Source organism: Petromyzon marinus, chromosome 10 (assembly GCF_048934315.1).
Source record: "Petromyzon marinus isolate PM22_M1 ecotype Great Lakes invasive population chromosome 10, UKy_Petmar_22M1.pri1.0, whole genome shotgun sequence".
Taxonomy (NCBI): Eukaryota; Metazoa; Chordata; class Hyperoartia; order Petromyzontiformes; family Petromyzontidae; genus Petromyzon; species Petromyzon marinus.
This window is the reverse complement of record NC_133676.1, coordinates 10,873,328-10,889,039: the sequence shown is the minus strand read 5'-3', so window position 1 is coordinate 10,889,039 and position 15,712 is coordinate 10,873,328. Positions and strand designations below refer to the sequence as shown.

General features: G+C 51.7%; 1 protein-coding gene across 1 annotated transcript; it reads right to left on the bottom strand.

Moving 5' to 3' along the window:
• Positions 1 to 298: 298 nt before the first annotated feature.
• LOC116940921 (uncharacterized) lies at positions 299 to 9,783 on the bottom strand. Its single transcript, XM_032951304.2, has 2 exons — positions 8,803 to 9,783; positions 299 to 5,231 (listed from the first exon to the last, which is right to left on the bottom strand). The coding sequence occupies exons 1-2, from the start codon at positions 9,248 to 9,250 to the stop codon at positions 4,420 to 4,422; spliced, it is 1,260 nt and encodes a 419-aa protein (XP_032807195.2). The 5' UTR covers positions 9,251 to 9,783; the 3' UTR covers positions 299 to 4,419.
• Between the last annotated feature and the right edge of the window lie 5,929 nt (positions 9,784 to 15,712).

Below are 15,712 nucleotides of genomic sequence, written 5' to 3'. Positions count from 1 at the left end.
TAACCGTCACCGGCGTTTCAACGTTGAGCGGGAATCGAACTGTGGTCGCGGGCTTCGAAGCGCAGCGTCCTAACCGCCGCACCACCGCTCCCCACGTGTGCGCACCGCCGGTGGCACTCACGATAACCCTCACTGACAGCTGACGTCGGGTTGAATGTCGCCATGTGGGACGCACACGAATCCTAATTGCGTTACAGATGGGGGAAAGCGTGTGTTGCTAAATCCCATTACACACACACATACAGAGCCACTGCATCGCCGCTCATCGCACCGGACGCGTTTTCGGGCACCCCGTTAATTAGATTCGGATTTGAATAATTTATTATGAAATATCGTAGGCGAAAGCGTACAAATGTAATTACATGCAGCTCCATTAGTTCACGCCGCTTGTTATAATATACACGGGACATGCACGCGTCCGCGATTCACGCATGTGTAAAAAGAGACTCATTATAAAGATGGAATAATATATTTGAATATATATACCTTTTGCCGTTCTAATATAATTCACGCGTAGACTAAACAATATATTTTTTTCGTCGCAGACAAAGTCTGGCGGAGCACAAGTGTGTATTCACGGCGCGTTCATTTATACAAAGCGCGTCTATCGGTCATCATCCGATCAGCGAGACTGGTAACGGAATGGCAGTGGCCATACCATGCATGGCTCATGATAACGATGGTGACTGCGCTGATGTATTTACAAGCTGGCTGATTGTTTCTTTAATTGATTTAGATGTTCAAAATGTGTTTAATGGTCCATAATAGAGGTTTGTGGGTAAGATTGCTTAAATATAAATGTGTCGTTAAACCCACCACCACCCGACACAGCCAACTAGTAAAGTTTGTCACGTAAACAAAACGTGCCAATTCGTTACTAGTACAGCACGCCGACGTTTCGTCAGTAATTACAACCAGCCTCATCAGTCGACAGCCAGAGTTGTGGAGAAATCCTCCTGTTTCGGTCTTAACGACACGTAGATTTACGCGATCTAACCACAAAAAAACCTCTTATGGATAATATTGGTCGCGAAAACGTACATGTGAAACTGTTTATATGTTTAAGGACGACCACCTTCATAAAAGAAAGAAAATTCGCAGGTTATATAATGTGTTGAGTGTTGTACAGACAATGTTCGTATTTGTGTGTTGTGCGTGAGTTGAAGTAGTGGGGAGCTGTAGTGTAGCGGTTAGCGCTACGCTACCGCGCGACCAATCCGGACGCACCGAGTTCGATTCCTGCTCACGGCCAACACAAGTCACGATTATTTGAACCGGTCCTGGACCTCCGCTAGGTCGACCCATGCCTCAAATGAGTACCTGATACTGTGTGTAAACATAGCCACGAGGGAGACAAAGGCGGCCGAGGCGTGGTGCTGGCCACCCAACCCCCTCGTTCGCCGTGCCGGCCTTCATAGGCGCTCGCTAACAGCACTTGTCCCTACAGTCTGTTGAGGCTGTACTGAGGTTGTTTGTCTTTGTTGTACGAGTCAAAGAACGGTCCACAAGCATTGCGCATAACCCTTTGGTGGAAGGGGGAAAAGCAATTAATGCGTGACATTCCAGTGGCCCATTGCTCTGTTAAACCACGTGAGCGTGGGTGTGAATGATCGCACAAGCCCAGCAAGTGACGCAATGGCATAGCGGCAGACACACAAAGGCAAAGATCCCGCGTATCGCCTAAACCGGCAAGTGCTGTTGGCGAGCACCTATGAAGGCCGGAACGGCACACGAGGGGGTGGGTGGCCAGCACCACGCCCGGCCGCCTTTGTCTCCCTCGTGGCTATGTTTACACACAGTATCAGGTACTCATTTAAGGCCGAGTCGACCTCGAGGAGGCCCAGGGTCGGTCACTGGTGTTGGCCGTGGGCAGAAACTGAACTCGGGTTGACGGGTTCGTAGCGCAGCGCGCTAACCGCTACACTACCGCTCCCCACGCCGGTAGGCGTACAAGACAAAGACAAATATCCACCGTATAGCCTTAACAGACTGTTGGGGAAACAGTCTGTTAGGCGTACACAGTCTGTTAGGCGTATACACACGCGCGCACACAAAGACAAAGATCCCGCCGTGTTGCATTTTTTAGACCTGGCTGGTGGGGGGGGGGGGGGGGGGCAAATGCTGTTAGCGAGCACCTATTAAGGCCGTAACGACGCACGATATGGTGGTGTGGTCAGACCCGCGCCCGGCCGCCTTTGTCTCCCTAGTCTTGATGTTTGGTTTGTATATTGCACCAGAAGCTTTTTTTGCGTTCATGATCATGAATCGTGTGTTTTGTTGCATTCGGAACTTTGCTGTTTGCAATGCAGGTCACATATGAGTGACTCCTGCTTACAATGGGATAGAACATTGGGGCCTTGAATGAACACAAATGTAATGCAATGTGTGGCCATGTCGACCTATGGTCGATATGGCGGTCCTAGCATAAGCTTGGAAAACAAACTACCGCTGCCGTTGTCCGTGGCTGGGAATCGAACTCGGGTCGCCTGCATCGTAGCGCAGCGCGCGGACCGCTACGACTCTGCTCCAGGACATGTTTCCCTTGTTTTGTGCGGGTTCAGTTTGTGCGATTTTGCGTGTATGCGGTTAACCTATTTCAACCCAAACTTCGCTCTATGCGGTTTTAATTCACTAACATGCGGCAATGCGGTCGAACGTGGTAGAACATTGTGTGTGTGTAATGTTTGTGTACTGTGTGTGTACTGTGTGCGCTACTCGGCAGGCAGCTGTCTCGTGCGATTTCACTTTGTGAACCCTTTTTTGGAACGCATCTACCGCACAATGCGAGGGAAACCTGTACATTCAGACACACACAGTCGCAGAGACACACACAGGCACGCACATGCAAACATAACAATGCATCCGTGTATGTGCGCTATTCACGTGTGGGTGTGTGAACGCTCACGTACAATTTAATCGCAGAAATTATAGCTCAGGTACGAATACGCTGAACGCGTAAGTATTAAGGCACGCAAATGAAGCAAAGTCTACTCGACTGTTCCTAAACAATCAATGCGCGCACACTTCTGCTTAACCAAGCGGATAACGATGTCCATTACCAGTCGGTAATTGTATTGTACACGAATACGTATAATGATGCGTTTTATATATATATATACACAAAGACACACAAAGGCTCGAGTATTCATTGAACACATGCCGCCTGCCCCTCCTTACAACGCGTCGAAGTCGGGTGATGAGCGAACAGTCGTTGGTGCTTCTCAGCTACGCGCAGAGGACGCGGGAGGCCAATGATGGTGAGACAAGTTCAAAAGGGACCGACTTACACGTGAGCACGTGGGCGCGGGTTGGGCACGTGGCCGCGGGTTCGAACACGTGCTCGGGTTATTCGGGGCAGCTCTTAAAATATATTCAAAGACGCGAGCCACACGAAACAAGAACAACAACAACTGTGCTGTTATCTTGTAACACCCGCAACGCGGACGCTGTGTTCCGCGCTGTCCCACACGAGTTTTCAGCTTCGTTGTTGAGGGAGAAAAATATAACTTTATTATATTTTAGAATTACTCGTTTTCTCTTTCATAAGCACCGCTAATGCGCTAGAATGACGTCACTATATATGTATGGTGAACTTCTTTCGCACCGTACGTAGCCGACCGTGCTCATCGGAGGTGATTGCCGGAGGCGTGAATTATACACGGCAATGATGATGCTGCCCCTTTATATTTCCTAAAAAAGCTCACCGAGTCTCAAGATCATTTTTTTTAAAAGAGGCTCCTGCTGCACTGGGATGTTTGGCCAAGTAATGATTGAACCAATGCATTAATTAACTGATTTTCTTTTGTCGCATGCCTGAAGAAAACCCGGCCATACGAGGGAGTAACTCTCAATTGCTGTGCCCACATATTCAAGAAAACCGTTGCTGCACTGCCATATCCTGGTTTTACCTCGCAGCTCAAGCCTACGATGCCTGGTGTACATTAGCGAACAGTCTCCCGTCCCAGCACTATCCTGGAGGCTCAACGCTGCTTAGCTTCTAAGATCTGACGTGATCGGGCGCATTCACTGTGATTTGCATCTGGACATCACTGCAAGGGTGTCACAAGAACGAGCTAAATGTTTAATTTATGTTCCCACACACAAGCGAAGCTGCGGACACGTGCTGGGACAGCCCATATCACTACACAGCCAAGCAGTGTAGCTACAAGATAAGAGCTCGTTCATGTTGTAGGTGTTGCATCACGGGATCACAGGAGATGGAATCGGCTTTGGGGTGGCTTTCATCCATCAATGAATCGGCCCTGTTATATTATTTTGATGACGAATAGTTGAGGCTGCGTCTTTAACCCAGGGATCAATTTCAGCCGGAGCTGTCCGGAGCCGAGCCTCAGAGTCCAGACGGGAGTTGGGGATGTTGCCCTGGTTGAACCAAAGTGGAGCGATGTGGGTTGGGGGAGACTACATATTGTCTTGCTCTGGCTGGCTCTGCCCACCGGCCTCGAGTCCCCCCGGTTGGATTCCCCGTGCGGTGAAACGGTTCACGTGGATGGGGATGGGCACCACGATCTTGGGGTTTCTCGTCGGCTCCCCACTCCGGGACGCGCCGTTGCCCGCCTTGACGCGCTTCCACTTGGCGCGTCGGTTCTGGAACCAAATCTTCACCTGCACCTCGCTGAGACGCAGCGCCGCCGCGATCTGAGAGCGCTCGGACAGGGAGAGGTACTTCTTGCTCAAGAACTCCTTCTCGAGCTCCAGCAGCTGCTCGCTCGTGAACGCTGTGCGCCGCCGTCTCCTCTGCTGCTGCTGCTGCTGGGGGTTGAGATTGGACTTGCCCACTTGCTGCTGATGCTGCTGCTGGTGAAAGTCGAAGTGGTGGTGGTGAGACTGCTGAAGATGCTGATGATGATGCTGTTGCTGGTGGTGGTGGTGAATATTGTGGTCATTCTGAAGTTGGTCTTCAGCAACGCGGTGATGGTCATCGTGGCGGCGATGCTGATCGTGTTCGGCCGCGTAACCTCTGTCACCCGGCGAGAAGGATGCTGCCGATGACGACGAGTGGGGGGGAGACACTCTGGTGGAGCGGGGAGTAGCGGGAAGAGCGCGTGGGGAGTGCAGGCTGTCTCCGCTGAACTCGTCGGAGCTGCAGTGGTCAGCGTCGCTGTCGCACGAGAATTCGTCGTCGGGCGCGGAGCACGAGGAGGAGGAGGAGGCGCCGCGCCCGCCCCGCGTGCCCTCGATCCCCCCGGGACTGAAGGCCGCGACCCGCGCCGCTGCAGTGCAAGAGACACGCGGGGAGTGAGACCACCACCAGCACCGCCATGCGCAAAAGACAAAGATCCCCCTATAGCCTGAACAGACGGTAGGGGCCAAGTGCTGTTAGCGAGCACTTATGAAGGCCGGCACGATACACGAGGGGGTGGGTGGCCAGCAATAAAGCCCGACCGAATTTTGTCTGCCCAATGGCGACGTTCACACACACAGCACCGGGCACTCGTTGGAGGCTGGTCGACTTAGGGGAGGTCTAGGACCGGTTCAGATAATTGGCAACGGTGTAGGCCGTGAGCGAGAATCGAACTCGAGCCGCCGGGTTCGTAGCGTGGCGTAGCGCTAACCGCTACACCACCGCTCCCCAAAACCATGCGCACGCACAGACACACGCACAGACGCACGCGCAGACGCACGCACAGACGCACGCACAGACACACACTCAGACGCACGCACAGACACACGCACAGTGCCCACCCCTACGCACTCACACGCACGTGCATAGATCGACCCTTTAGACCAGTTGTTCTTAACCTTTACTACAGCCTGCAACCCCGTTGGTTCTCAGAAAGGGCATCTCGCACCCCCAGGGAGCACGTGCACCCCAGGTGAAGAACCACTCCCTTCGAGACTTACTCCAACATAATACACACAGAGACAACCCCTTACACAGACACCACCAGACACACAGATAAGAGACCCGTCTACAGAGACGACCCTACACACAGACAGCCTCAGACAGAGACCAAAACAGATCCCTACGGAGACCCATTAAGGAGGTATCTACAGAGGCTCTCCAACAGAGACCAAAACAGAGGCTCCAAAGAGAGTACCCCATAGATACCCAGACAATGCATACAGACCCCATAGAGATATGGATATCCCATGGAGACCCCTTACAGAGACCCACAGATTCCCATAGATTCCAGGACGACAGGTACAGTGGGTGACCTCCCAAAGCGATCCCCGGGCAGTGAGACCCCGCACAGAGACCCCCAGAGCCCTTTACAGATTGAGCCTCAACAGAGCCCCGTCGAGACAGAGATTGAGACCCCCAACGTAGTGAGGCCCATACAAGTACCACATAGACCCCCCCCACGCATATTCAGAGAAGCACGCAGAGTGGGAGAGACCCAGACGGAGTGGAATTCAGAGACCCTAACAGAGTGGGATTCTCCCCCCACCGGCCCCACACACAGACGAGATCCAAACAGATTGAGCCTCCCGCAGAGACTCCTACAGGGACCCCCATTAACTGCCCCCCCCCATCCTCCCCCCACCCGTGTGTACCCTACGACGCGGCGAGTCGCACACACGGCGACTGCTGTGCATACACAAGCACACCTGTCCCATAGGGGCGCGCGGGGCCGGGGCAAATCACACCGTGTGGGCCGCCTCGGTGCCTTCGAAGTAAATGGGAAGTATGACATCTGCCACCCTCACGTTGAATCGCCCCCCCCCCCCCAAGCGCGGGGCCCGGGGCAGTCGCCCCGATTCGCCATACCCTAGAGACAGTTCTGACCTGTACTGCCTTACCACATGATGCACCTAGTGCTGATCCCAGATATCACAACCCCATCGACTGTGTAACTCCAAACAGCAACAACAACAACCGCCGTTCTCCACTGAGTGTCGGTGACATCACCGTAGTGCTTGTGCCAGACTAGGTGCACTTTGAGGCCACGCCAAGTGTCGAAGGCCCCCTGGCAGGAGGTCACGGGACAGATCCAGGTGCCGTGGGTTGACTGACTGAGATGGCTGGCATATGCACCACCGTGCTATCTTGCCGCGTTTTATCCACTCGGCGCTCTGCTCGTTGTTGTGAGCGTCGCTCCTCCGCCCTCCACTGTGGCTGGAGGGCCACTGTGCATACACATCTACTGGCCCGCACACCTACTCGACTTTCTCGGATCAGAATCAGAATAGTTATTTACGCTGGAGGAATCCGATGAGCTATAAAACTCTTTTGTCACACGTGTCAGCGACTTGAGTGCTCGAGTGATTGATGTCGTCCCAACTAATCAGAGCTTTGCTTACCTACGTGTTGTGTTCATTTGTGGTGTTCCCGTTGCCTTCTTTTGCTGATTTGTATTTATTTTAAGATGGTTGTATAGTGGGTTAAATCGTCTAGCGTTTTGAGATGCAACTAGCACGATTGGCGCTATATATAAAAAATAGAATTGGTATTATTAACCACTGTCCCATACATTTGAACACCTCCGCATTACATTTACCTTTCATTTCTATCTCACAGCAGAATTAGCTGCTCAGCTCTACATTAAAACACACGTCCGATGTTCATTCCTGGCCTAAACTCTCCACACCTATGTCGTGAAACACATACACATCTACCTCGTCGTAAAGCAGACATCTGCTATTCGTCTCTGTTAACACGCGTTGGCTGTTAATCCCTACAATACACATCGACTAATCACCTCTTATCTGATAGCACGCATCCCATCTATCTATAATCCCTGTATTTCATGTCTTTATCTACGGGACTTTTTTTTGCCAGAATCAAAATGATGAATAAATAAGAATAGGCCTTTACCCTGTCTGACAATAAAACATGCCTATAAGATGTTCAAACACCAAATGAGACACCAAAGAAAATGCAAATGGGATCAAGGCAATATTTGTTTGCATCTTTTGCCACAAGTTTGTGTGGTGAATGCAGAGATCATGCCTTGAAATATGTATCTATTTCGTGTTTGAACATCTTAACGCCTGTTTTGATGCCTGAAAGGGGAAAGCCTATTCTCATTTCCTGTTCTTCTCTCTCTCTTGTCACGCGAACTTGTTCTGCGCCGTCTGCCTTTCACATGATAACACAGGCGCCAATTAGCCACCGCTCTCGTCTAAATGAGAACACAGCCGCTGTTCACCCCCCCCCCACCAAAGTATTTCTACAAGAGACGAACAACTCTGCACACTCCGTAGACGTGCAGGAGTTGGACAGCGTGGGTCATCGTCAGGGACACGAGAGAGAGAAACAACTCGAGACTCGCGGCTCAACTCGCGACTCGGGACGCAACTCGAGACTCGCGGCTCAACTCGCTCAGGCAAAGACAACGCGAGATGACGACTGAAGAACTTGCGCGTGGGGCACCTCCGCTCTGCACGGTTGGCTACGTACGGCGCCAAAGAAGTTCGGCGCGCATACATCCCCTATGCATCCGATAGAAGACGATGCGGCTGACTATACGAATACTGTTGAGCGACGATGATCCTACTGATGATGATTGTGCCACACGGCTTATCACGATCTACTTACTCATGATTATTCAACCGGCCATGATAAAGCTGCTGATGAAGCCCATGAAGCTCCCGATGATGATGATTGACATGGTGGAGAATGATGGTCTTGATGCTGAACATAATGACGTACGTTTGTCGAACTTCTTTCGCACCGTACGTAGCCAACCGTGCTAAATCGGCTGGTGACGATGCCACAGCCGATTGCCACAGAGTCGTGCAAACGACCCGCGGCAAACGACCCGGCCTCGCCACAACCCATTCACTCGCTGTTACATCGGCACCGTTAACCGAAACGGCCACGAACCCTCAGCACCTCACCCGTGGTGGGAGACCTGCAGGGCTTGGCGCAGTGAAGAACCACCGCGGGCGGACGCTCCGTTCGCCCCGCGTCTTCCGTCTCCTTGTGCTCCTCGTGCTCCGTCTCCCGGCTTCGGGAGAAGCTCCCCGAGGAGTCGTGAGAGTGGTCGCGAAGGCGCTCCTCCCTGCCCGGGGGTCTCCCCTTCCCGTAGCAGTGCCTCGTGTCGGGGATCACGGGCGGCAGGGTCCTGGCGAAAGCCGAGCAGAGCCCCGCGGCTCCGAAAGCAGCGCCCGCGAATCCGTGCAGCCCGGCTTGCAGCGCGGCTGGGCTGGGGATCACCAGGGGCCCATAGGGGGGCAGGAAGAGCCCCGGGTAGCCCGGGTAGAGCAGCTGACCGCAGCTGCCCTGTCCGCCCCCGATGAGGGAGTCGATGGTGAAGGCGGTGAGCGCGCCTGCGGGTCGATGCATGGTGCGGGATAGCGAGACCTGAACTCCGATCCTGATGCTCCTCCTCAGCTTATTCCTGAACCTCCTCCTAATCTCCCCTATTTTCTGATTTTGTTTTCTTACGAACCTCCTCCTGATCCTGTGCTCGATGTTCCCTATCCTCTTCCCGTGTGTCTAGTCCTCCTCCTCCTGATACTCCTCTTCCTGATCGTCGCGATGCCACGTTCTTAGAAGCCCCTCGGTTTGAATGTCCGTCCAGTTGAAACTGCACCCTAGCGCGTTGCCCCACGCCCAACTGGGGGCTCAGCGCTGGGTTCGAGAAAAAAGTCGAGGCACGAGCGCTGATGATGACGACGTTGGCGATAGAGATTGTGATCGGAGAGCGGGGACGACGATGACGGCTTGTGACTGGCGGTGACTTCGGGACCCGGAGCAGTGCGCGCGCGTGCGCGCGCGGATCAGTGACGGCTCTGTGCTGCGCACTCGGGTATCAAGGAGGCATCATCCCGCGCCTGGCGCGCCACTCTGAGCTCCCTCTTCCTGGAGCATCCCCGCCCCCCCCATACCGCCCCCCCCATCCCGCCCCCCCCCATCCCGCTTCCCCCCATCCCGCCTCCCCCCACTGATTATCTACCCCCCCCCCCACTCCTCCATTGGCAGATCCCTCCTCTAGGCTTTGTTTACGAGCATCGCTAATTCGCTGACGTCATCTCATTTAGCTTCACCCCCCCCCCATCCTCCTATCCCCAACCCCCTTTCTCAACTCCCCCCGCCCCACGACTCCCCCCCTCCAACCCCCAGCGCCCCGCTGGGCCTCCCTTCACGCCCCCCATTATTTATCATCGGAGTTAAGATCTCGTGGTCAAGCGATGCCATCATTTGATCGAGCTGGGGTCACCGCGTAATTCGTGGCTTCCGCGCGGGCCATGCGACGCTAATCTGCCTTAATTGTAACGGATGAGTTGGAATACCTTGCAGGTAATGTTTGGCTTTTATGAATTATGCGAAGCGTTCCTCTTCTGTATGCAGACGTCACACACCAAACACACGCACGCGCACACGCGCGCACGCGCGAGCGAGCGCGTGAACGCTTGGTAATTGACTTAATGTTTAGCCTGCGGGATGTTTGATGCTTTTTTTCTGTACACGCTTCATTCTAAATTCTAAAGAGGTGTGCGGTGTAAGAGTGTAAGGAGTGTATGCCATCTCGGGTGTAGGGTGGGCTAGTTTCATGACTTGGGAGCCCCGCACTCACTAATATTGTTAAAAGTAAAAACTCATTATATGCGCTCTTGCGGAGAGACATGGCGTAATGAGTTTTTAATAATTAATCACAATGATAATAATTCCCATTGTCATTCCGTTGCTGGTTGAAGACTTCCCTCCCCCCACGCTGCGTGCCACGTGGGAGTTGTTTGACCATACTTCCTCACTCTGGACAGCGCGGGTTGGTGAAAGGGGGAGTGGAGAAGGGTGTCATGATCGTTTCAGATTTCACTCACAGCTGATGTTAGCAGCGGCCTGGAATCGAACTCGGAGCGCCAATGAGTTTATTTGAGTTGTTTGGAAGACGGATGCTTCCCGTTCAGCCAGTTGTCCGGTTACTTTACTAGGGGGATCCGTGAGCACAGCAACAACAAAACAACAAAGACGTGAATATTGCTTACAGGCACGGCCGGATTAAGGCACGGGGCTTTGTGGGGGCTGCAGCCAAGGGGCCTCCGCCAGCTGGAGGGCCTCCAGAGATTAAGTGACAAGTCATTTCATTTGTGAATGCTGAATTTTATTTGTTGTTAGCCTTGTAGAAATACATTTTTATTCTTCTTTAACTTTGTTTTCCTTTCGAAAATATTACTGGGGGCCTCGCAGTACCCGTAGCCCAGGGGCCTGTACAAAATCTTAATCCGGCCCCCGCTCACGGCGTGCGTAAGGAATATAGTTTTTCACAACTAACAAACGAGGTTCACTATCAAACGAAAACTAACACGACGAGCTTTACGAAGAGCCGTAAACGAAACACATGCAAATATAACACGAGAGCAATAAACAGTCAGGTGCAGGTCAAAGTAGACTATGCGTGTTTGGTTGTTTAATATGGGTGGGTGGGAGGGGAGGTGTGAAGGGAGGGAACCGCGTTGAAGATGAGCTGCAGGGCGATTCCAGAAGCTCGGAGCAGCAGCGCGGGAATACATCTGTATGAGTTTGTGTTCGGTTTTCATTTTTTGCGCCGGCAAGACCCATAGCTTAAATGGATGTCTCCGTGCCTCTAACATCTGGCGACATAACAGCATTGGTTTAACAGGCCTGACTGCTCATGGTTGAGACCCATAATGTAGAGTCCGGAAGTTTCATTGGCTGATTGTATATAAAATGTATGTCTTAAATGTCCCGTGAGTTATACCTGAAGCTGCGTTAAATGTGGATAATGTAAATAATTGCTTGAAGATCGTGTAATGTTGTAATGGATTATGATTATGAATTATTACTGTATTAGAAATGACGTCAATTATTACTTCAATTATGGAGTTGCAATTTAAATGCATCTGCTAAGTCACCACGATCACCGACCAGAACCTAGCATTGGAAAAGTCATGCGCAAATATTGATAATGCGCGCTATGAAATATCATCACCACCACGGTGTTTTTTTTGTCAGTCACGAGCGCAAAGTGTTACTCGTGTTAAACACGCGTACGCGGTGTGCGGACGTCTGTCGAGAAACGCGCCTGCACGAAGACCCCGTGAAGACGTAACGTTGGTCTAAAGAAAGTGGTTCTTAACCTTCACTGCAGCCTTGCGCCCCCGTTGGCTCTCACTCGTTAAACGATGTATAATGTCCATAAACACATAGGGTTTGATGAAACAAAGAAGTTGTTCTTGCGTTCCCAGTGCTTTAATTTGTGTTTCGATTATTTGCCTTAAAAAAATCATCTGGCCATGTCTCGCATCCCCAGAAAGGGCATCTCGCCACCCCCAGGGGGTGCGTGCACCCCAGGTTAACAACCACGAGTCTAAAGACAGCTGCTTTATTAATGAACGCATTGGCCTTTAGTTATAAAGCACACATTTTTCATAGCGTAGCACCCGCTGTACGTATCCTAAAATATTGTTTAATTCACAGCCCTTTATAAATCCACTGCGGACTGAAGGCCTCCCGACGCCTTGTCGGTGATGAGGGTTATTTTGACCATACCTCACCATGCTTGTCAATTTTGGTTGCAGAACGGAGGACCCATAAACCGGGTTCAGATAGAACTTGCCACTGATGCTAGCCGTGGCCTGGAATCAAACTCAGGTCACCTGGTTCATTATGGGCATCGCACTAACCAACGCACCACTGCTCCACCCATTGTTTTATGAATAAACCGATGTGTTTGTTTTAAACGCCTCGCGAGCAACGCTCCCACGCGTCCACGAGTGAGCGTCTGCGACCGACTACTAACAAAGACACCACAGCAACCGCAGTGCATTTCTCTCTGCCATGCCCCCCCCCCCGCCCCCAGAGGACACCACGACCACTCTTTAGGGGGTTGGTGCCGCAGAACAGGGGCCCATCAAGGGGCTTCCCGGCTCGCCTTAAAGGGGGTGGCGCGGGGGGAAGGCCGGAGGTCAAGGCGATTACACCCTATCAATATCTACATTACAAAACCCGGCACGAGGCGGAGCGCGCTGAGCGCACAGCTGGCGGTCAGCGTAATCCCTCGAGGCATTGAGATCGGAGGTGAAAGAGTGAGCGCCTGGCCAGGGAGGAGGATTTGGGAAGTTTGATGGAAGGGGACTGGGTCGTGCAGGAGTGGGCTTTGGAGTCGACGGGCGAGTATTGTGTGCGGTGTGCCGTCACTCGTCGCATCGCCCTTTTGACGGCTGAGACTGTCGAGTGGCGAGGCGTACGATTCTCGAGGGACGAGCCGAGGCTGAGCCAGCCGATGCGGGGGACCCTCTCGACGAACGAACAACGAACGAATGAATGGATGGATGGATGGTTGCCCCCCCCCCCCGATAAGAGCATCGACTGCGGCTCGTCTCATCGCCTGGACCCGTGGCGCGTTGAAACGTGGACGCGATATCAGGAATGGAGTTCTTTCTCTATATAGCCGCGCTCTCGCCATTCTGCTGTCACTCACGCTCGAGTAAGGACATTACCAATTCACCAATTCCGACGATGCGGTTAAATGTCAGGATTATGGGTTGCCATTCGACTCGAAGAATTGGCGTACGCTTTGTTGGTTATTGTCCTGTTCCGTTCAATTATCCTAAAATGAACATTAACGTGTTTTCAAGGGGTAAGCGGTGGCACAGTGGTGTAGCGCGCTGCGTTATGAAAAACCGTGACCTGAGTTTAATTCCCGGTCATGCCGAACATCAGCGGTGGAGTTAAACCTGACGCGGTCTCGCGCCCCCTCCACACCCCCCCCCCCGACCCTTTACCAACCCGCGCTGACCAGCGTGGTGAGGTATGGTCAAACAATCCGCATGACTGATACGTACAAAATATACATAAACATTATCATCGTGCAATAAGTAACAAAAATGTAAAAATAACCTGTTCATACTGTAAACAACACAATTTAATGCACGTGCCGTGAGCGTAAGGAGTACGGGTTGGTGAAGGGGGTCGGGGGACGGCGGCAGTCCAGGACCTGTTCAGATATCGCCCGACAATACCAATCGTGGCCGGGGGAATTCAACTCAAGTAGCCAGGTCTTTAGCGCAACACTGCGCCACAACTCCACTCACGATGAGTCGCATACAACTTCAATTGTCACTGCAGCACTGCACTCTAATCAAATGTGTAAATGACGAGACCCCCCCTCCCCACCATCAAAATAGTGGAAACGTAGCGCATGCTGGAAAACCATACGTTTCAAACAGCAACAACAACAACACGTAACAACAACACGTTAAAACGCGTCAACAGCGCACATCTTCTGTGAATTATGCAAAAAAAACCATCAATAGTGCATTGTGGGTCACTTTTCTTAGGTCACCGGTATCGTCATTATTAAAACCCATCAGTACGGTATAATCATCAATGCCACAATGCGGAGCGCAGTGCTTAACTCGTCTTCAGGAACTGCTGATGGTGTTCGTTGTCCGCCGCATAAGGGACAATGGTCCGTTATGCGTCGTTTGAAACCTACCTCTGCACTGGTGCCTGACATTGCCTGCGTATTGCGTCTTCACTCACGCACACATTCCATGCACTTCATTACCCTAAAACAGGTATCCCCCTGCAACACAGAGACGCATTGTCTCGAGGGCCCTCCACGTGCGTTAAGCACAAGGGAGGGGCGGTGGTGGAAGGAGGGGGGGGGCGGTTTGATTGACAGATGAGGTGGAATGTGGCGAGGAGCGCGCCTCTTTGTTCATTATCCCTGGGTTTGGGTCCACACGACGAGGTTTGAGTTGCCATCGGACAAGGCTGAACCTGACTGAGAACCATCCCGTTGCTCCGCAAAGGTCGCCCTGACCGACGATCCCGAGGCATCGGGGGGTGAAAAATAACAACGCATCGATTCCGACTATGAGCGCGCAAAGCCAGCTGGATTAAACATCGAGCCCCATTAACAAATTGCGCCCGCGCGACATTCATCAGCGCACCGCAGTGAGGCACGCGTCGCGAAAAACAACAACAACAACCACAACAACCTCACACGCGTTCTTAGTCAATCGGGACTGCTTCATAATACGTGCCGACGTTCCGGTGCAGTGGCCTCTGCTTACGAAGACCCTAAAATAATCTACATCAGAATGGTCATTGCCTGAAAACTCGGCAGAATGGCCATACCCGAAACGTTTAGACGATTGTACTCCATGTTGCCGTGTCTGTGTTAATAACCCGGGGTGGTGAGTTTAGTTTATGTGCGCGCAGTAACGTTAACCACAGCCTGTCATTGACCCAGTTTCGTCTGATTAAAGATCCCATTGTAGTTAAACATCCCATTGCTTTAGACCAAAAGACGAATGCATGTATGCAAGAGAACATTCGTGACTGCATTGGCAGTGTTCTCGTGGTCAAGATAAAACGTCTCACAACGACCACCTTTTGCATCGTATTATGCAGCGAGACCTGCAAATGCCAGTCAATCTTGTTACCCTCTCTGCCCTGAATAAGGGTCATTTGCCCGAAACGTTACCTTACTGTGTACTTTCCTGCAGTGTTGAGTTGAAAACATCGAGTCTTGTATTATTTGTGTTTTTTTTTATTTTTAGATTGTATCTTATAGCTATTTATTAAATTTGATATACTTTAGCCCCTTGGTGTTAGTTAGACTTTGAACCCTTATTATAGTAAGACTTGTTTACCACTTATTTAAGATTTTAGATTCCTATATGTTGAATGTATGCACCATCCTGCCAAAGTAAATTCCGTGTCTGTGTGAACTTTCATGGCGAATAAAACCCTTTCTGATTCTGATATTACGTGTCCCTGTATAAATACAAGTAACCGTTTTCTCGACTATCCCGCTCTTTGTTGTCTTTG